The sequence below is a fragment of the Bos taurus genome, chromosome 9 (genome assembly GCF_002263795.3).
Source record: "Bos taurus isolate L1 Dominette 01449 registration number 42190680 breed Hereford chromosome 9, ARS-UCD2.0, whole genome shotgun sequence".
Classification (NCBI taxonomy): domain Eukaryota; kingdom Metazoa; phylum Chordata; class Mammalia; order Artiodactyla; family Bovidae; genus Bos; species Bos taurus.
Window position 1 is genome coordinate 93,667,448 of NC_037336.1, and position 22,568 is coordinate 93,690,015.

Consider the following 22,568-nt stretch of genomic DNA (forward strand, 5'->3'; position numbering starts at 1 on the left):
TAGACCAGACTGAATAATTATGTTTAAAAAACTGTAATTATCAATACACATCTTATTTTAGACGCAGCTCTTAAAATTCATGTTAATGAGCTCTGTCTTCTAGTGTGTGAGACTGATAAGCAGTTTTGAAGTTTTGCCATCATTTCACAACTTGTTGCTTAGACTCTGCCTGCTTTTTCCTGAGTGTTGCTTTCAGGAACTCTCGCTCTGCAGCATTCCCGAGATTCAGGACTACCCACTCTGATGTGAGCGAGACAAGAAATGACTAGCAGCTTCAAAGCATAATGGAATTGCTTTACAGAGCATAACTTTCCCATCACTGTCTGTGAACGATCAAAAAGTATATGCAACATCTTGTGATTTAAGTAAGAAGGACGATTTCTCCTACCTCCGAGATCATTTTGAAGAACTTATACCACCACTTCAACATGGTGGCAAATATATTAATTTGATAGGTGCTCAGCCTATTGTAAAACTGGAACCCAGGGCAGTGACCTGGATTTATACCCTAGTCTTGAAGAGACTCACAGATCTCGCTCTCTTGACACCTGATGTAAATCAAATACCAGCTTTCTCAAAACTTAGTTCCAGGCCATGCCTGTGCTCTGGTGTCTGTGGCTAGACTCAAAGAAGGTGTTTGATAGTGCCTAAATTATTTTTTCCTTATGATTTCAGGTTGAAGTCTTGACCTCGGAGGATACTGCCTTTGGACTCAAGGTGTGTAGTCTGATATAGCTTATTGTATAGGTTTCATCAGCTCCCCTAAGGGATTGGAAGGCTCAACAGAGAGGACTTCTTTTTTTAATCAAATGGTGAGGTCCTAAAATCTTCCCGAAGTTTAAGATTTCTTTTTTATTGGGATTAAGATTAGATTTTGGCAGTGTCTCCTTTTTCTTCTTTCTTTGTTGTAGAGAATATGAGAAGTAGTACAGGGAGCTTAAGGTTTTATTTAGTAACAATTGACTTTTAAATTTGAATTAGCCCTGGAATAGAATTTACTGAAATTCCCTCCAGTTTGGGGGCTGTGAAATTCAACCACTGAATGGTATCAGAATGCTGTGTTTGGTTCATAACTCTAGCTTCATTCATTCATTATCCCTACTATTTATTGAGCCCTTATGTTCCAGTCATAACTAAATTAAATCTCAGCTCCTGCCCTTGAGTTGCTCATAGTTACTTTGTAGGTTTTGACCTGTAAACAGATAAATTATCCTGTGGGCGATTGTCCCCATGCTAGAATTACACCAAGGATTGTGGGAGTGCGGTGAGCTGAGCAGGAAGACATTTTGGGAGGTTTATCTCTGGGCAGAGCTTGAGGGCTTGGATTTTTAGGCAAGAGAGGACGGGAAAAAGGAGAGCTGTTTTCAGGTCAGAGGAGGACTGTGAAAAAAAATCAGAGGGAACTAAAAGTAGTTAAGTTCCGCCCCTGTGACAAGATCTAAGGTTGAACTTTTGAATTTTAGAAAATGCGAAGCTATTGAAAAATTTAAAGTCAAGAAGGGGTTAGATTTGCAACTTAGATGATTTTGGCCCCTTTGCGGAGGTTGGACTTGCCAGAGACCAGTGAAGGGCAGTTGACTGAGTCAAGTGAAAGATGATGTGGGCCTGACCTGCCATGGTGGAAGAGGAGAAAGATCCTGAAGCAGAAAGCCTGTGGGACCTGATGATCACAGATGTGAAGGATGAGGAAGGCAAAGGCGCTGAGGGTGAAATAAGGAATAGATTGGCTGCACTGAAATACAGAGCATGAAGGGAGAAGTTACAGAGTTTTATAATTACAGTCTTCCAGACCTGTAGCTTTTTATTAGATTTACTTACCTTTTGTACATATTTGCTAGTAATTCTTAAACCAGGTAACTAAACTAGTGAGGACTTTTTACTAAGGGAGCCAGACTTTACTTTCATATACAAGGACTGCATAGTTGCCATCAATTACTTTGAAAGTCAAAGTTTCAGAGGATAGTTGATGACAATTTGAGAGGACAAGGTTTGAGAACTCTTACTTGACCCCTGCTTTCCCTCCTAGATGCTTGACATTTTGTTAGTGCAGTTGAGTAGTTGTACAGGTTGTACAAGTTAAGCTGCAAGTACAGGTGGATGACATTGTAATACTACCAAAATCACAACTGTTTACAGGGTTATAAGCTTAGCACAAGGTATTACATTATGAATAAATACAATCTAAAAGTAAAAAGATATTAATACTTTATAAATATTTAGTAAAGTAACAAGTTTTATATCCTTAAAATGCTTTTTATGTCTCTATATCTAAAACTACTAAAAGAAAATTTTAACTATAAATAGAGCTTATTCAGTATGATTTGCAGTATTTGACATATGGCCATCTTCTGAATTTTTCATTGTTTTTGCTTAATACCCAGCATGCATGCAGAATATTCATTGCATATTTAATAAGCATGTAGGGTCAGTTCCTGTGGACTCATCTCCATAATCCCTCGTACTTACTGAGTGTGCAGCAGGCTTGTGGAAGATGATTACACCAGCAACTCCCATGGCCTACCCTACTGCGTAATGACTTTGCATTTGTTCTGTAGCTAAACTAGCAGATTGCTTTTGTAGCCTTCAATCCATTTGTAGGAACACAATTGAAAGTTTTTCCCAGTAATTGAATGATTTTTAAAGAATTGGATTCTTTTCACTTTTGCGTATCTATTCCAAAGTGTTTAAACACAGAACTAAAAATGACAGATATGAATATTTTTATTGTTTCATTATCTGTAAGTCAGCAAATATATTTTTATCTTGTTTCTTAAAAGATCTAGGTATTCAGTATTGATCACTTATATGCAGTTGGCCTTTTCTCCTATCTTTACACTGGGAAAAAATAACTCAAGTATCTGATTTACTAGTAACATGTTAATGGCATCTTCTTGGTGGATGAGTAGATCTCAGGAGTGTCTGTCTGTCCCATATATGTCCCGGATTCATTTAGTGATCTTTAACATGGCCTTTGTCTCTTTATCTTTTTATGGCCCCTATCTAATTACTTGATTCTTGTTTACTTCTCTTTCTCTCAAGTCAAACTAAAATCTAAAACTTAATATCTACAAGCATGAATTTGTCAGTCTCACTAGAAAATGACTTAAGCGTCTTGGGACCCAAACAACCTATTTCTGCTTATGAATGTGGGGAGACTATAACCCAGGGAAACAGTTTTGCAGTCGTTCAAAACTATCTGCCTGTTGTGGCTCTTTTAAGATGAATTTTTTTTTAAGTTAATCTAATGGGAAATGACTGTGCTCTTTCTTCTTCTTCACAATTCTTAAGTTCACACAAATCCTGACTCAGTGTTTTGTTAGGCTTATCTCAGTCACTGGTAACTTAGAATTTGAATTGGTTACTGTTGCATAGTATATTAAACACTTCAGCTGTTCCTAGTGGTTCTGATTTTTTTTCTCTGAATTTGGTAACTGATTTCCTTGAGGTTGTTTCTAGGTCTAGTGAAATGCTTAGTTAATTTAAAATTATGTGTACTTAACAAACAAGAATTTCAGTAAACAGAAGAAATGTTTCAGAATTTAAAAGTGAGCAGAGATATGTGGAAAGGAAATTTCTACAAACTGTAAACTGCTGATTTTGACTTTAACTCTGGTTAAGACCTGAATATATTAAAAAGTTTTTAATTCTATAGAATAATAAATCAGGAATCTGAGGGACAGTTAACACTGGTTGCTTCTTTTTACAAGATAAGTATGCCTTCTGTGTCAATAATACACTAAGTAAAGGTGGTAGTGATAATGCGATGCCTAGTCTAGTGCCTAGTGAAGTCGCTCAGTCGTGTCCGACTCTTTGTGACCCCATGGACTGCAGCCTACCAGGCTCCTCAGTCCATAGAATTTTCCAGGCAACAGTACTGGAGTGGGTTGCCATTTCCTTCTCCAGGGGATCCTCCCAGCCCAAGGATTGAACCCAGGTCTCCCCCATTGCAGGCAGACACTCTACCGTCTGAGCCACCAGGGAGATGATAAATCAGCTAAGCAAATATATATAAAATTGTTAAACATAGAAAAAGGCTAAAAATTTCACTTTGTTGCTTATGGATTCTACAAAGAAATTTATAGTAGAGAAGTAAAAAAGAAGAATGAGTGAAATATCTCTGGGTCATTGAAAAAGATAAATATGATTTTTCCATAAATTTCTTAAGTGATCTCATAGAAATCTAAATAAATCTAAACTTAAACATTTCATGACCATAAATCTTTTACCTTCTCATTTGTTGTAGATAGCTATTAATCGGATCAGATCAGATCAGTCGCTCAGTCGTGTCTGACTCTTTGCGACCCCATGAATCAGAGCACGCCAGGCCTCCCTGTCCATCACCAACTTTCGGAGTTCACTGAGACTCACGTCGATCGAGTCAGTGATGCCATCCAGCCATCTCATCCTCTGTCGTCCCCTTCTCCTCTTGCCCCCAATCCCTCCCAGCATCAGTCTTTTCCAATGAGTCAACTCTTTGCATGAGGTGGCCAAAGTACTGGAGTTTCAGCTTCAGCATCATTCCTTCCAAAGAAATCCCAGGGCTGATCTCCTACAGAATGGACTGGTTGGATCTCCTTGCAGTCCAAGGGACTCTCAAGAGTCTTCTCCAACACCACAGTTCAAAAGCATCAATTCTTCGGTGCTCAGCCTTCTTCACAGTCCAACTCTCACATCCATACATGACCACAGGAAAAACCATAGGCTTGACTAGATGAACCTTTGTTGGCAAAGTAATGTCTCTGCTTTTGAATATGCTATCTAGGTTGGTCATAACTTTCCTTCCAAGGAGTAAGTGTCTTTTAATTTCATGGCTGCAGTCACCATGTGCAGTGATTTTGGAGCCCAGAAAAATAAAGTCTGACACTGTTTCCACTGTTTCCCCATCTATTTCCCATGACGTGATGGGACCGGATGCCATGATCTTTGTTTTCTGAATGTTGAGCTTTAAGTCAACTTTTGCACTCTCCACTTTCACTTTCATCAAGAGGCTTTTGAGTTCCTCTTCACTTTCTGCCATAAGGGTGGTGTCATCTGCATATCTGAGGTTATTGATATTTCTCCCGGCCATCTTGATTCCAGCTTGTGTTTCTTCCAGTCCAGCGTTTCTCATGATGTAGTCTGCATATAGCTATTAATAAGTTAAGAATTATAAAGAAGCAAGATTTTAATATTTAATATTATTCACCTTTTTATTCTCTTGACTGGCAATAATTTTTAATTGTTTTCTTTGTAAAAAATATTTTCATTTATTTATTTTGCTGCACCAGATCTTAGTTGCAGCATGCAGGATCTTCTATATTCCTTGCATGCAGGATGTTTTAGGTGTTACATGCAAGCACTTGACAATATTTTTTAGTATTTATTTTAGGCAACTAAAATTTATTGTGTTAATACTAAATTTGTTACTCTTACATGTTACTTTTTATCCACATCTTGGTTGATTATGTATCTTAGGAAAACATGACATCAAAGTTGAAAGGAGTCTTCTTACCTCCAACTAACAAAGCCTCAGATGTACCGAGTCCTTAAACTCACTCTGAGCCTAACCTCATGCCTCACCTTCCCCTCAAACGCTTTTCCATCCTTGTTGTGTTTGACATTTATTCTCCCTTGTAGACTCAGGTTATATACATGCCCTACCTCTACCGTGACTTCCCTCGGTATCACAGACTTCTGAGCTCTCATCCTCTGAGCTTATACAATACTTACCGCCTTTGAAACGTATTTGGAATTTCTCTTCTGCCAACTTGGTTTTCTTTTTTTTTTCTTTTGTGTATGGGAGACAGCAAGGTCTGACCTGGCCCAGCTCTGTTACGTGGCCCTTTGCCCCAGCAAGATTGTAAGCTTGAAGACTCCATTTTGTTCATCCTTTTCTATCCATGTGACTTGCATTTGGTTTGCAGTGAATAAGTGTTGCTGACTAGGTATCATTGTATTGCTTGCTTAACAATCATGATTAAAAGCAAAAAAACTTGATATTATCATATTACTGTGCCTTTTCCCCCCTATTTTATAATTTTTTTCACTGATTTTTCCATTATTTGGCTTAATATACTTGCTTGGTGTTTTATATTGAAACTCTGTAGAGCTCAACTGAAGAAAAACCTACTCTTTGTTAATGCCTATTGAATGATTCTAGTTGACACTGATAACTTGTTGGTTCCAATTTGTTTCACTATTAACTTAAATTTAAGTTAATAAAGATATTAATGAATTCATTGAATTTATTCTGTCATTCTCATGCTTTTCATTTCAACAAATACCTGTGGAAGATACATGTTATGTGCTGGGAATGCAGTAGTAAGAATTATAAATCCTTGCTTCCATGGACCTTACATACTTGACACAACTTTTGGAATGATTTTATTCCAGGCAGAAATTCCAGGATAGATACAAATTTATATTCTCCTTTTGTATTTAATGTTCTGCTACTCTATGGTATAATTGCTTTAATTGAATCTGTTGTATTCTAGAAAATGGAATAGGATTCTAGTTTAAAGCTTACAAATGATGAAGGCAATAGTCATCTGTAAACAAAATTTCAAAATAAAAGTGAAACTTATTTTGTCTTTTTAAAAATAAGTTACTTTTAATTATGGAAAATTGTCTAGGTGGAGGGTTATATTTGGTAGTGACTTCAGTGACTTTTGGACTTACTCCTTTATTTTGACATCTGACCATTATGAAAATCTCTCTCTTTTCCTCCTTCATATAAAAGTAAAAGTTATGATGCAATTTGTATCTTATCTAACTGCTTGTTATAAGGTCTAAGAGGGAAGTAGAACACAACCTTGGTAGCTCATCTCTGAATGGACTCCCTTTACTAAAGAACCAAAAAAGTGACCTTGGAGAAAAGTGGGAGGAGGTTCACTTGCTATTTTTCTTTTCTGGACAATCCAACTTACAGGACTCAGCCTAATCAGTTCTCACTGCATATTCTGTCATCTAGAACTGTGCTGTCTAATACAGTACTTACTAGCCATGTGTGGCTATCTAAATTAATTAAAATTAAATTTAAAATTTATTTCTTTAGTTGCACTATGTAGATACATTTCAGTAGCTACATGTCATTATTAGCTACCATATTGATGGAGTACATACACAGAACATTTCCAACTTGAAAAAAAGTTCTGTTGGCCGGAACTGGTCTAGAAAAAAAGTTTCAAGAATTCACATGATGTAAGACATTGTAACATAACACATTTCACAATTAGAAATGTTTTAATTGATTAAAAAAGAAATGTCCTGAGGATTAGAGCAGATTAGTAGAGAGCAGAAGGAATTTGCTGTTCTAGTAAAGTAACATAAACCAGAGGGGATGTTCTATTTGGTAAAAAAAATATGTGTAAAAAATGCAGTAAGGTTGGCATTTCCCATTGGATTTTGAGAGCAGAAAGATTTTAAACTGGGTAATGAAATTAGGCATCCTTCTGGTTGTGACTCTTTTAAGTGGGTCATTAATTCATTTATTTACCTGGGGTTATGTCTGGCAGGCTATGAGTTAGTATTTCAGATTTAGAATATTTCACTTTACATGGTAAAGAGATTTTACCTGTTCAAATATCTTTTCTTTGTTAATGTAGCCACATGAAAGCATACATAAATCTTCTGTTTAAAAACACATCTTTTTTAAAAATTGTGGAAAAAATAAAAAAAATAAAAAATTGTGAAACCATTTGACTTTGGTTCTTCTAATCTCTTTCCAGGATGTATTTTCTAGTGAATTTACTTGGTTAACTCTCTAAGATGGGTGTGAATAAAGCTTAGGTGAAAAAGTATATTTCAGTTAACAATGTCAGTGAAATGAACCCAGCAAACATTTTCTTTTTGAAGTTCATAATCTTATGAACTCATTATTTTTCATAATATGATGAATTTATTTTTGCATTTAAAATTTTTTATGAATGGAAATCCTTAGAGGAATAAAGGACAAAGCTTATTCTTTATTGTTCCAATTAATGAGTTTAAAATGAGAGATGTATTGGTAAAGCAAAAGAATTTCTGTTTCTCTGTAAAAGAAAGACTGGAGGAGGAGAAAAGAAAAACAACTCCATAGCAGTTCTCAAGTCCCGATTTGGGAATCCATGTTGAGTCCTTCCCTTCTTTTGTTAGAGAATTTCCCAGCCTCTCCTTCTGCCATCTGCTGGTGGTTTAAACACTTACAGCTTTGGTTTTAAAATAAATGTCCTTTTTTTCTTATTTAGAAAAGATTTGAGGAAAATGTTCTATTTATACTCATCTGTAATACTTTGGTGTAATTTTACTTGTTTAATTATCTTTTTAAAAGCTATTTTAGCTTCTTTTCCAACTCTATCTTTAGAGGTGTATGTGAATATAAAATTTAGAAAAAAAAAAAAAAAAAAGAACATTTTGAAGGCCAAAGCTTATACTATTAAGAGATAAAGACAGACTAACTGATGAAAGATCTCAAGGGCCACACAGAGGAGTTACTTGACATTTGTTGGTGGGCGATGTCTTCTCTAAATTCTGAATTTGGATTAACTATGAAACAGCAACTTTGCCCCACTCTTTTGTAATTAAGACTGCTTGATCTAAAGTGAGGAGACCTATGGTTTACTTTTATTTTAAGTCATAGCATAAAATTGGAAAATTGATTTCTTGATATCACCAAAGTTCTTTCAGCCCTAAAATGCTGCATGTCTTCCATATTCATTAGGTTGAATCTTCAATTCTATCCTATTTTTTTATTCTTCTGATTTCTCCCTGTGTTTACTAGTTGAAGCTATTGTCATTGTCTTGGGAAAATGAGACTTTTTGTTCAAGAACGTATTTTACAAATGAAATAAAGCCAGGCCAAATTTTTAAAAGAGAAACAAAGTATAGGGATTTGATTTTCTGCCATCCTTAATCTTCTGTCTTAACTTCCTTTCAAGCCACCTTAACTAATTATAGAGCCTTAGATTCATGAGTCAGTTATTTGTTCTTTGTTTTGTCAAAGAGGAAAAGTAATCCAAAATATTACTCTGTTTCTTTTCAAAATGAATGAGGCTGAGGGAGGTAACATGACTGTTTTTAGGTCCTTAGTGGCAGAGAGGAAAAAATTCAAGCTTCTGCCTCCCAGGCCAGTGCCCTTTATACAAAATTACAGCAGTGCTTATTTTTAGTCTTCCCAGTACTGGAACTATAGATTAGATTGAATCTTACGGAATTGACATTTTTACAGCTCATAAATGGTCCAGTGTTGGCAGTTTCATGTGGCTCGGTCCAATGTATTAGGGTTCTCCTATACATTTTAGATCTACATTTTAGTAGTGAAAACACTATTTTTATTTAAAAGCTGATATCCCATTTGGAATGTTTCCATGCATTCTGTTTGAAATATCACATGATCACAAGATGTTTGTGGAGTTTAATTGTCATGAAAGAAATTGCTAAGCCCCATAGCCCAATGGAGAATACACTCTGATGTTATATACAAAATCAGAAATATTTATCATGGCCGAGTGGGTTCTTAGTGTGATAGGAGTTCCGTTTCTTCTAGACCAAATGCTCTGTCAGGTGATGGTAGCGGGCAGACTCTTTGGATGGACTTCCTGACTGTATGGCATGGGCCGCTAGATCTACTAAGTGTATTTGTATAAAAATGTTTGTCCTAAAGGTGGTGAATATGGGAAACTGAGTGTAGGCAAGCAGAATTCATCTCTGCTTTTGTCAGGCTTGCATTGGTTTTTAAGAAAAGATATTAGGAATTAAGCATGGCCTCAAGTGCTGTGGATCTCAAAACTGATCTTTTTAAGGGAGGGAGGAGTTAATGCTTGAAAGAAAGCTTATTTACTTGCATATTCTGACATTTGATTGACTGTTTTTCTACTGGGACATTACTTTGGCACTATTTCCTGAGGACTTAATTTTCTAGTAATAATAAAAATGTGCATATATTCTCCTTATCCCCACCTTCAAACACCTGTTCATTGGGATGTGCACAAATGATTAGAGACATGTTTCTGGGCTTGCCTAGAAAATTCCTTAGCATAGAGTTACTGTGACCATATTAATAACATCAAGCTGCTTAAGATTTTGTTGGGAAGAAGCAATTACTCCAGGGGAGATGGAGGGGTGATTTTGATTGCATGTGTTTTACGTTCTCTCCTATGCCAAATTTTAAAGCCAGTTTTGTTTCTTCAGATGGTGAAAGCCCTCCTCTTCCCTTAAATCTGGCTTTTACCCAAGTCATGTCAATTTTTGCAAGTCAGTTGAGAATGTCAAAGTGACTGGTGTTGAAAGAGCCAATATGTTGGAAGATGCTTAAAGCCAAGTAGAACATTTATATAAATTAAGGAATATATTAGATGATTTTTAAAAATCAGATTTGAAAAAAAAACCTGTTGAATTAATAACTTGCATACCAGATGTATCACTGATAAATACTTGTAACAGATATTCCCCAATAAGCAATAAAATTACCATTTTACAACTGAAGTAATCTATCCTGTGGGTACATTTGCAAAGATACGCCAACAAAAATACATGCAGAGTTCTTGAAGTAATAATGCAAATAAAACATTTCGTATTATAATTTTAAAATAACAGGATTAGGAAACAAGAAAAAGTCTGGGAGACTATTTGTTATGTCTACATTCTGCTTTTACTCTGGTTTTTTGGCAGTTGGGTTTTTGATATTGTATTACTGCCTTAGCGTCTCTGTGTGCGTTTAAGGGCCGAATTGTCTGGCAGAATTGTGGTTGAAAATCTCACAAATTCTAAATAATAAAAGTCAAAAATATATCTTAGTTGCCTCGTTGCGATAATGGTCTATTTTAATATTTTCCTGAATTCTGCTGATGTCACGGCTACCACTGAATCAGTAAGCAGAGAGTTTTGCCGTGTATAGTTTATTCACTTGCACACAGCCACAGTGTCCTTGCAGTGTGCAGTGATTGTGTGGTCCCACATGCCAAGTCACAGGACTTGCTGCTGTGATTTGTTGCCCACTTTGCCCATGAGTGGGCACTGGCCTCCATCTGAGCAGGGAAGCCTTCTTTCCAGGCCAGAACTACCTCTGGTGTGGCTTTCCTTTGATCTTAGGTGGAAATGTGAAAGGAATGATTCAGGGGAGGAAGTGAAAGATGTACAGGGAATTGTAGGTCTCATGCTCTATGTGATCAAGTCAATTAAATCCTACGGAGCTACACATTACAATTTAAGGCCCTTATTTGGCTGCCTCCTAAGATGCCATGTACATTTTTCTAAGAAATTCCTCTTAAACTCCCTCCACTCTTCCCAAATTAAATTTTCATTTCAGTATGACTTTCTTATCTCTCACTGAGGGGGAGAGGGGGTGAAGAATGGAATGAGAACTAAATATAGGCCTAGATGGGCTATTACACATTAAATATCATGGTAAAATCAATAAGCTTCTAGAAAGTATTCAAACGAATTTACTGAACATTTGTCAGAATTTAAAAATACGTATGTTTATTTATTGCATCTTAAATTTGTAATTTTCTTCTCAATTTCTCACATTCCTGTTTTTGACTTATTTAATTTTTAATTCCTTTATCGAGGTATAAGTATATTTTCTTCATCATATTGTGTTCAGTTCAGTTCAGTTCAGTTCAGTTGCTCAGTCATGTCCAACCCTTTGCAACCCCATGAATCGCAGCACACCAGGCCTCCCTGTCCATCACCATCATACTGTGTTAACCTGTATTTAATGTCATAGTTTTAAAAAATATTATTTATTACTACAATATAAGAATAACAGATATTCGATTTAAAAGTATATCCTGTGACAAATGAGTAATTTGGAAAGAATTTGGGAAATCCTGATTTTTTTAGGGTACAGAAGATATCTTCACCATGTAGACATGGGAAGGGCTTCAATTTTGATGGTAAATAAGTATCTTTATAAAAAATTGAGTATTTTGTTTTACCTTATGTTAGTCACGAAGTCAAGTAGTGATATCATTCATAAAATGACTTTTTTGAATGACAGTGGAATTTTTCATTGTATGCTATTTAATAGTATGTGCAAACATGTAGAATCACAAGTATTAATAAAGACGTGTATGTGCGTTTTGTGAATAGTTCCTGCTTTTGCACATGTATTTGTACATTCTTTTTTATTTAAACACAGAATGTATGGAGAAGTTGACCTCCCTAAAGGATAAGTTTGAAAAGGAAGGAAATGGAGATCTGCCAGGCTTGTTGGCTAGAGTCATGGACAAGAGCAAGGCCTGTCTGAACTGCCACTCAGTTTTTATTCTGCGAGTTTGCAGGGCTGGTGATTAGAGTGGCTTTCGCCCAATTATGCTGTGATTATTCTGCTGCACTGTAATTGACTGGGGAGATATGCTAATACCTGTCATTTGGGATGATAAAAGATGAGCGGGGGACGCAATGCATTATTTAGCTGGCTGTGTGATAGATGAGGGATGCGCAGAGTGCTTTAATTGCTGAGAAGAGAGGTTAAGCTGAACGAACGGATGAATTAGAAATGAGTTTTTTTTATGGCTTGTGGAAAAGTGAAATAAAGGAAAATGTGCCTTAAACTAAAGCAGCAGATAGAAATGAGCACAACGAAACTAGATCCAGGCAGCTTGCTTTATCAATTTAAATATTAACGAAAGGTGCCGTTTAGACTTCAGTAAATAATAATTGGAAGTAGATATTATAATAGATAGTCATATTAAGCAAAAACATTTGTTAAAGAAATTGTTTTTATTTGAGATGACAATATTTGTGATTTGTAACCTCGTAAATTCATACTGTATTTTAGGTTATATTGAAATGCAGTATGCAGCTATTCCGAGTTGCATGGTTTGTATCTTTTGAATGTTAGCTTAGAAGTATCTAGATTTTTTGTTTCTGCATATCTTTCAGTAAATGCAGGTGGAGGAAGGCAAGAACGGAAAACAAAAAAGAATGTTTGTAATACTAGCAAAATGTAGTAACAGAATTGATGAGCGAGAGTGTATGACTAATTCTTGAGTGACAGGATTGAAGACAGCCAGTGATACATTTTTTACATGCTGTACACTTGGTATTTTTATGGAAAAAGAATTTATGAAAGAGTGGTGTTTTCCCTTTTGTATCATTTCCTTTTGTCACACCCATGTCTAATCTTAACAAAAGTATATAAAAATGATCCATTGTAATCTGCATAGTTATTTATATGATTTGTTGTTAGTGTTTTACTTCATTTTAGCTTTGTGCATTTAATAAGTAGGTAACTATTTTGAGAATGCAGGCAGACCAGCAGTTTATGAAAACTGTTGGAAGCTGAAGGCTGAGGCCTTTCCCACATTGTAGGTTTTCAGACACACTCTGCTTTACCAGATCATGATGTGGGAGAATGTTGTCCTCAACTGTGCTATTTTGTCTTGTAGATGAAGCACCGAGAATACAGGTTGAATAGCAGAAGTTGTACTTTTTGTAAAACAAAGAAAATGACCTTATATATTGTTGCATTATCTCCAGACTGTCCAGCTTCTCAGAGCCTGTGTGACTCAGCTAGTAGAGCAGAATTTATCAGGGAACAGCTTTCAGCCAGGTTATTGAATGGTAATGGATCTGTCTAGAACAAAGCAACCTTTTGGAATGGATGTCAACTGCAGACAGATGCTATACTCTGCTGCTCAAGTTTTGTTGGAGCTGATCACTTTTGCCCAGTGTAATTGATACCTCTTTTGCACATTCCTTCCCAAACAAAGTAAAGTTTCCTCATGGATGTTGTTATTCAGTCTCTTTCTTAGAATTCCCAAGTAGACTCATAACTATCTAACTCTTTGAGACAGATAAAATATTAAGGATTGCTTCTAAGATTAAGAAGATTAAGAACATCTTGTAAGGCTTAGTGAAAGTTACAAGGAAAAGATGCAATTAAATGGACAGAGGTAGGAACAAACGCAGCAACTTATGAACAAACAACAGCACTGAAGGGCAATGTTTACAAGCTTTAGGTACACTAATTTAAAATTTTATGTTTTACTTAATATCACCTTCATCTCAATAATGAATGATGGAAGCAGCACTTTGGAGATGTGGTATCTTGCCTTTTTTCTTGTCAGTATAAAAAGAGTAGTATACAAACTGATTTAATTTTGTACTTCTTTTAAAAAATTACTAGCAGTTTATTGTTTTTCCTTCCTGGTAGGCAGTTATTCAATCCTGAGATACTGTGCTTAAATCTTGGCTATAATTATCATCCTTGAATGTAAAAGTGATTCTTAAAGTTCTCCATTTTGAAAGGTTTTGCTTTGTTTAATGTAGTCAGAAAAAAAATCATATTTGTGGCTTTTGTTGTTGTTGTTCATTTGATGTAATGTGTCTCACTATAAATTTGAAATTGTTCTTTTTTACACAGTTGTCATGTCACCATTTACCTTAGATTTAAGTTCTTCCCCATAGAAATGCTCTTTCTTAACTGAGAATTGTAACATGAGACAACATAAACTTTCTTAAATTCCCTTAGCATCCTTTAATATCCTTACCATCCAGTTGAAGGGCTTTTTTTAAATGATGGTGAATTATAATGTTTTTTAAATAATATGATTATATTATTTTATAAAATTTAGAATAATATAGAATTATTGCCACAGGAGACATTATTATACAGTTCATTTCTCTTGTGTTATAAAGGTAGCAAATGAGACTCATGTGAGGACATCAGACCCACTAGCCCTAGAATCTCCTTGCTCCTAATATGGGGCTTTTTCTTTTATGCCTGTGGAGATGATTTCTGCCTAATGAGCAAGATATATGGAAAATAGTTGTGTATGCTATCCATGAAGGGGTAAAGAACCATCGCATACACCTGCTTTCTGGAGGTTACTAGTACAAGTGTGGGTGCTCAAGTTAGTTCAAACAAATCATTGAAAAATACATTTCATTTTAACACAAGATGTATTTATATGTACCTCTCTCTCCATCCATCTTACGTCTTACAGTTGTCTCAGTCGTACCTAATTCTACAATTATTTTTTAGCAATTCATTCAGCTTTAGTAGAGTTTTCTCCACCTCCCCTCTTTTCACTTGAATGCATTAATTGGTTCCATATTCCATTAAGTTTGACAACTGGAGAAGCATGTAGCATAAGCACATTTAGGGGAGACACAGCAACTGTTAGGAAGCAGGCACCTCGACAGGCATAGGTAGAAAGGCTGGAAGGCAGCCTCCCCCCTCTACAACTTTGCACGATGTCAGGAGGTAATGAAGGCTTTGTTAATATATCCAGTGAGCTCCTCAAGTTTCTACTCTGTGGACCTGGGAGACAGACACTGCTTTCCCTTTGAGGTCTCTTTTACAACTACTGGTTCATTTCCTTGAAAAGGAACATAGAATTACTTTTCCTTCTGCATCCAGCCAGGTCCTCAATAATGCACCACTAAAAAGATAAGAGGTCAGTTCACATATTAAGATTTTTATGGTCTTGATTTTTTTTCTTGCCAGTAAGGTAATGTTTGTTTTTTTTCCTGTCTCTGTCATGTAAATTTTTGCTTTGAGACAAAAACGTTAATGTAAATAGTTACCTTAAGTTTCAAGGCTTTAGCGTCAGTGTAATATCTCCTTCTAATATTTTGTCTTTCTTAAACTTATTATAACACTCTTGATGAGGATAGGAAACAAAATTTTTAAAAAAGTAAAATTTAAAAATTCCTACAGGTGCCCTCTGGTTAGATTTGAAAGGAAAGAAAAATTGGTAATGTATTAGTTTTCTACAGCCAAATAACAACTTACCACAGATTTAGCAGCTTAAGATCACACATTAACTGTCTCATAGTTTTCATGGGCCAGCCATCCAGTTCTGGGGTGCTCTGCCCAGCATCTCACAGGGTCGAGACTGAGGTATTGCTGGGGCTGAGATCTCGTCTAAGCTGCAGGTCTTTCTCCAGGCTCACTGATTGTTGACAGAAGTCACTTCCTTGTAGCTCTAACTCTGAAGTCCCCATTGTCTTGCCAGTCATGAACCATTCCCCCATCACATGGCCCTCTGCACAACATTTTGCTGCCAGGAGAGTTTTTTTTTTTTTAACCAATCCATTTTTTAATTCTTAAATTCTCGACATTACAGAACTAAACTGAAATTTATTAACATTCCACTCTTACATTTCTTATCGACAAACAGAAATAAAATTCATGAGCCAAAAACCCAAAACAAAACTAAAAACAGGGAAAAGCTTATAAAACTAAATATGGATCCCAGCATTAACAGCTGAACAGAGAATGTGATTTTTAAATTCTTAGCGGATGATAAAGTTGTGGAGAAACTGAACAATTACAAATTATTTAAAACCTGGAATCACTGACCAGAAATTACACAGTTGGATCATGGGAAAACAGCAGAAAGGGTTATGATAGAACCTACACTGTTCTAGCTGCACCCCATGCCCTTCTCAGAAGAAAGCCTGGCATTGATTAGATATTGGGCCAGACTAATACTGGCAGCAGAACCAGTGATAGTAACCTGCCTACCAGTAGAGCCTTCCACTGGGTTGGCAAACACTAAGCACTAAGAATAGGAGCCATCCAAAATTCTGCCTACTACGGGTACGGGTTCACATTTGCTGTCAGATTTTAGGGATGAGAAGGTTTTGTCTGCATGTACTCAAAGTATCGTTACTGTGAATTTTTTTTTAAATGCAGTTCTGAGGAAATGAAAGTGGGGTATAATAGAACATGTTTGACTGACAATATTGAAAATAAACGATGAGCACCTTTAACAGGGTGATCCATCATAACAGCAGTTTTATTTCTCATATCGTTAGCTCCTGAGGCTTTGCTGTAGAGCAGGAGTAGTTTCTTCTTGTGGACTCCTACTGTGCAGTTGATGTACTTCTGAGACAGGTGGAGAATGCTCTGCATGGCTGTTTGCAGCGATTACTGCAATTTCTTCTTCCAGTGGATATGCTTTGTTATGATCCCAAGCATCTTCACAGGAGTGATGATATTAGAAAACCAAGTGTGGCGATTCTGGTTAGTTTTATAGACTTGCACTGCTAACTCTGCTAAATAAGGGGAAAAAATTCACTCACTATTAAATAAAAATGTTTTGACAGTCAAATTTGACTAGTCATTTTTAAAGTGAATAAGAAACTTCGGCTTACAAAGATCAAGTTTTAATTTTTAAATAATTATTGTATTTTCTCCTATGAATTCTATGGATCAGGCCCAGATATGATATATAAAAAATACAAACTACCTTTTTCCTTTTTTGTAAATCAGTCTTAACTTATCCTACTAACATTATGTACCCACATAAAGATATTTTTAATTTATCTTTGATACCTACTTCCTTTCAAAATTCCTTTAGAAGAAAATGATATATTTTAAGTAGGATTTCTATTCACTTGATTTGAGTCCTTTTGATAGAGGACTTCTCTTGAGCCAAAAATTTAAACTGGCATAAGTGAAGCGAATATAATGATGTTTTGAAGTTACTTTGGAAATGTGACAAAACTTTAGTTTTTTAAAAAAAATTTTATTTTAATATAAATTTATTTATTTTAATTGGAGACTAATTACTTTACAATATTGTATTAGTTTTGCCATACATTGACATGAATCCGCCATGGGTGTACACATGTTCCCCGTCCTGAACCCCCCTCCCACCTCCCTCCCCATCCCATCCCTCTGGGTCATCCCAGTGCACCAGCCCCGAGCATCCTGTATCATGCATCGAGCCTGGACTAGAGATTTGTTTCACATATGATATTATACATGTTTCAATGCCATTCTCCCAAATCATCCCACCCTCGCCCTCTCCCACAGAGTCCAAACTTTAGTTTTTAAAAGTAGTAAATATTGGACTTCCCTGGTGATCCAGTGGTTAAGAATCCACCTACCAACCCTGGTAGCTCAGATGGTAAAGAATCTGCCTGCAATTCAGGAGACCCTGGTTTGATTCCTGGGTTGGGAAGATCCCCTGGAGAAGTGATAGACCACCCACTCCAGTATTCTTGGGCTTCCCTTGGTGGCTCAGTCGGTAAAGAATTTGCCTGCTATGCAGGAGACCTGGGTTTGATCCCTGGGTTGGAAAGATCCCCTGGAGAAGGGAAAGGCTACCCCCTCCAGTATTCTGGCCTGGAGAATTACATGGACTGTTCATGGGGTCACAAAGAGTTGGACACAACTGAGTGACTTTCAGTTTCACTTTTCACTTTTACTTTGCCAACGCAGGAAGGATCCCACATGCTCACAGGGCAGCTAAGCCTGTATGCCCTAGAGCTCTGCTCCACAGCATAAGCCACCACAGTGAGAAGCCCACACACTGCAACTGGAGAGTAGCCTCTGCTTGCCACAGCTAGAGAAAGCCCTCATGCACCAATGTGGACACAGCGCAGCCAACATAAATACGAAAAACTAATATTTACTGCACTTATTTCTAGAATCAAATAAAAATCAGAAGGATTATATTTAGATAGGGTTGATGATGGCAACAACATCCATCATAACTAGAATAGGATGACTTTCTAGCATTACAGAGGAATTACTAATGTTGGCATAAAAATTGCTAATTTTGCTTCTTTTGTAGAACTTTTTGAGTTTCAGTGGAGTATTTTACAGATTCATACCTTTTTGCAAGTGTGTGTAGCCACAAGATGAGCTGTATAGCACTTAAGAAAAGCAGTGGGCCTAGTATGACAAGACGAATACTACTTAAAGCTAAAGTGACAAAGATTGTTCAAGCTACTGCCAAGGCTCCCTGTGCACCAATCCCTCCAGTAGGGTTAGGGAGTTAAGACAGATTCAGATGCCTCCTTGGATGACACCAAGCTTTTCTCTGAAGTATTGTCAGCATCGGTTCCTTGCACTGCTTTCTCTGTGCTAGACTTGGCTTTCATTTCCCACCACTCTGAAGGCCGCCTTTTTTGATGGCATATTTAATAAGAGCCAGCCTCGTTATCAGAGAGGAGGCAGCTGTTACACGTGGGTTCTTGTTTTGTTCACTCATTGTTGGGCATTAACGATGCTTGTTCTAGCCGTCATTGACTCTCCCTAGCAGTTGGAGCAGAGAAGGCGATGGCACCCCACTCCAGCACTCTTGCCTGGAAAATCCCATGGACGGAGGAGCCTCGTGGGCCTCAGTCCATGGGGTCACTAAGAGTCGGACACGACTGAGTGACTTCACTTTCACTTTTCACTTTCATGCATTGGAGAAGGAAATGGCAACCCACTCCAGTGTTCTTGCCTGGAGAATCCCAGGGACGGGGCAGCCTCATGGGCTGCCGTCTATGGGGTCACACAGAGTCGGACACGACTGAAGCGACTTAGTAGCAGCAGCAGTTGGAGAGATGGGGCGGTAAAGCCCATGTCAAGTGCCGACTGGTTACAGCACAACAGGGCACCATGGGCAGGGAAGTGCCATGTGGTGAGGATGCTATGGCCTTGAAGGACATTTGCGTTGCAGACGTTGGAGAAGCATCACGAACAGACAGGAATGAATAGACGGATTTGGCTGGGGTGAATGACTTTTGTGGGAGAGAGGTTGGAGGGCTTTGCTTGCCTAGATGTTTCATTGTGTTTTAGCATGATGAGATAGACATCACCAAAGGTGCTACAGCTTGGAAATGGGTTTAAAAAAAAAAAATTCATTTGCCAATAGGATCTCTTGACTTAAGAAAAACTGGATTTGGAAAAGATACTGATTAGTTGGATGTCTTCAGTTTTTTAGAATTAAATAAGAAAATATGAAAGTGCTTGGAAAATAGTAAATTAATATATAAATGAAAATTTTACATTATAGCAGCTTGTTATATAATAGATTTACATCAAGTCAGAAATAAAAGAAACTGGTGAAATGACTACATTAGCTAGTAAATAGTTTGACAAAATAATCAGCCCAATCAGTTCATTGCTTCTTAAAGAAATAGTTTGAGTTACGTATTTGTTCTTTGCTTTATTGCCATAAACTTTCATTGTGTAGTGAGTTTGTTTGCAAATGCTCAATAGTATACTATAAAATATGAGATTTGTTGCAGATAGAGTCTGAGTAATGGAAATTAGTCAGTTGGTAAGTTAAATCTTTATTCTTGATTTTTTACAAAAAGTTTGATGGGATTAGAGTGTTGGCGAGCTCCGAGACTCATTTCACCCAACATTTGTGAATTGCCTTCAGTGGGCCGGGCCCTGTACAAAGCCTGGGGTATAACTGAAGAGCGGAATGCAAGTGACTCCTGTCTCCCTGACTGCTGCCTGACTGCAAGTGGTAGCCTGGAAATCTGCTTCCTATCTTGGGAAGATTTTGTGACAGAACTTTTTTGAGAATCGGTGATTCTGATTTTTGACTACATATTTCCAAATTCACAAAATGCTTTGCAGGGGTTTAAATGAGATATAATGCATTTGGTTTGAAGGAGAGCAGTGAAAGGAGAAATTCATTTCAGTGCTTGTTGCTTAATCAACATCTACACTGCCACTTCATATCAGTGTCTGTCCTTTCCAAGTGAATTAGGTCTTGTGGACAGCACGTCAAGAGGACGTGTATTGTTCCTGGCAGGGCACTTGAATTTCTAATTACCAGATTCCTGACTTAATTGCAATTACCTGGACACCCAGGCAGGGTGAACTTTTGGAAAAGAATGTAATTAGAGAAACAGGAACTTTGCTGCCAACTCCTTGTCTAGATACTAACACTAAACAGAACACTGATAAGTTCACATCTGCAAAGACAGCCCATCAGATGATGAAAACAGTTCTTAAAGTATATTATATATAGTACATCTCAGCTTTGGATTCATAAACAAATGTAACGTTAAAGCAGAGAAGATTCAATTTTTGCTTTATAAGTGTATAGTATGCATATGTAAATCTTTTCAGAGTGGGTAAGTATCAAGAGTAAGTGAATTATTTATTGAATACGCCCTCTGTATGAACTCAGATATTACATACTTTGATTAATAAATGTAAAATCTTAAGATTAAGATCTATAGTCACTGAAAGGAAAAAAAAGTCATTTTCCAATACTCAGTAACTTCAACAGTAATTTTTCTTAAATAACTCTTTTCATTAAAAACAAATTCACACAAATGAAAGTTTCAACTTAATTACAAATACAATTTTAAATTTATTTTTAAAGCATTTTATTATCTTTAAAACAAAATCTGAAATACTTTTCCATTTCTCTCATTTCCTCATCACTTTCAAGAGTCCTCACATACTGCCTTAGCAGAGTCACAATCTTGAGGTGGTAATAAATATCTACTTATGGCTTATTTTACACATTTTTGATTCAGTCCTTAACCCTCTGCTAATTTGCTGTTCTCGGCTTCTCTGAGCTATGTCCTTCCTTTCCATCTCAACAAATCCCTTGTCCACACCAAGGTTAATTTTGTCCATCTATGGTTAGTTAACTCATAAATGATCTTTTACAGCTTCTTCCCCATGGAGCTGCTGGTCTTTTTCATTTTTAGCCTTCTTCAAAAATGGTACAGAGGGGAGCAACCCCGCCTTCTGTGCCGTGGCAAGCCTATGGACAGCAGAGGGTGGTGGGCTGCATCTCTCCTCCCAGAGCTCTTTACTCAGGCTGTTCCCCAGCGTAGATCATCGTATTTATGTCTACTGCAGCTTAATTCCTTCTAATTATTTAACAGTATTAAGAACATCTCCTGTTTTGTATATTTTTGCATACATTTTATCATTTTTATTTTTATAATGGTAAATAAAGAGCAAAGACTGGAGCCTGGCTGTGTTTGAATTTACATTGTTAGCTCTTGAGTAATAAGAATATATAGCAGTAAAATGTTAAATGGGAATTATAATAGTAAATACCTCAAAAGTTGTGAAAATTAAGTGAATTAGTTTTGAAAGGCACTTTGAGTAGTAGCTGGCAGAGAGAAGCACTGTTTGTTGTTGCTGCTGCTGCTCTGTTTGAGTCTCTCTTATGAGCCCTGCAAGGGAGCTGTGGTGGGTATGTCTGTTTCATAGTGAGTAACACAAAAGCGCCAAGTGGCTAAGTCACCTGCTCAACATCAGACAGCTGATAGTGGATCTGGACACTGGGCTTATGAATTATGACTTTTCCATCTTTCCATTGAGGATTTCCAGATTAAAAAAATAAATTATAGATCACCAGTTAAATGGATAACCTTTTAGTATTTCATATAAATATGTCCCAACTATTCCATGGCATGTACTTAATACTAACAAATTATTTGTTTTTTATCTGAAATATGAATTTAACTCGGTTCCTGTATCTTATCTGGTGACCCTAATTCATCTATTCAGAGTGTCAGCTCTGTGCCTGTCCTTAAATGATGATCCAGAAATTTAAGGGATAGGTGACTAAACCCTTTCTGTACTTTTTCATAACACAGAAAATTGGTATTTGTTTTTCACACCACTCAATTAAGGAGAATTAAATTGAAGTGTCTATGCTATAGTCTTCCTAAGTCAGCAGTATGTTGTAGGTGGAAAAATATTTTTATGAGTAAGACATCATAGTAAATTTTTCCAGCAGCTAATAAACACTGAGTTTGCAGTGAGATAGGCCCTGTTCACTGCCACTCTCTGGAGATAGCCATAGGTTTGACAAAGCAGTCGTGATAAGCTGACTCTCCTTTTCCAAGTACAGCAGTACAGCATTGGGTGATTGCTTTTGTTTTCTGTT

The 22,568-nt window shown here is 36.7% G+C and overlaps 1 protein-coding gene across 9 annotated transcripts in view; it reads left to right on the forward strand.

Moving 5' to 3' along the window:
• Window positions 1–22,568, forward strand: part of ARID1B (AT-rich interaction domain 1B) — a 440,470-nt gene that overhangs the window by 262,464 nt on the left and 155,438 nt on the right. For 6 of the 9 annotated variants that reach the window (XM_024997101.2, XM_024997106.2, XM_024997102.2 and 3 more), the window contains exon 5: window positions 676–717. The exons of the other annotated variants lie outside the window; for them this stretch is intronic. In XM_024997101.2, the coding sequence (XP_024852869.2) occupies window positions 676–717 (42 nt within the window). The remainder of the gene's footprint in view (window positions 1–675; window positions 718–22,568) is intronic. 9 annotated transcript variants of the gene reach the window in all.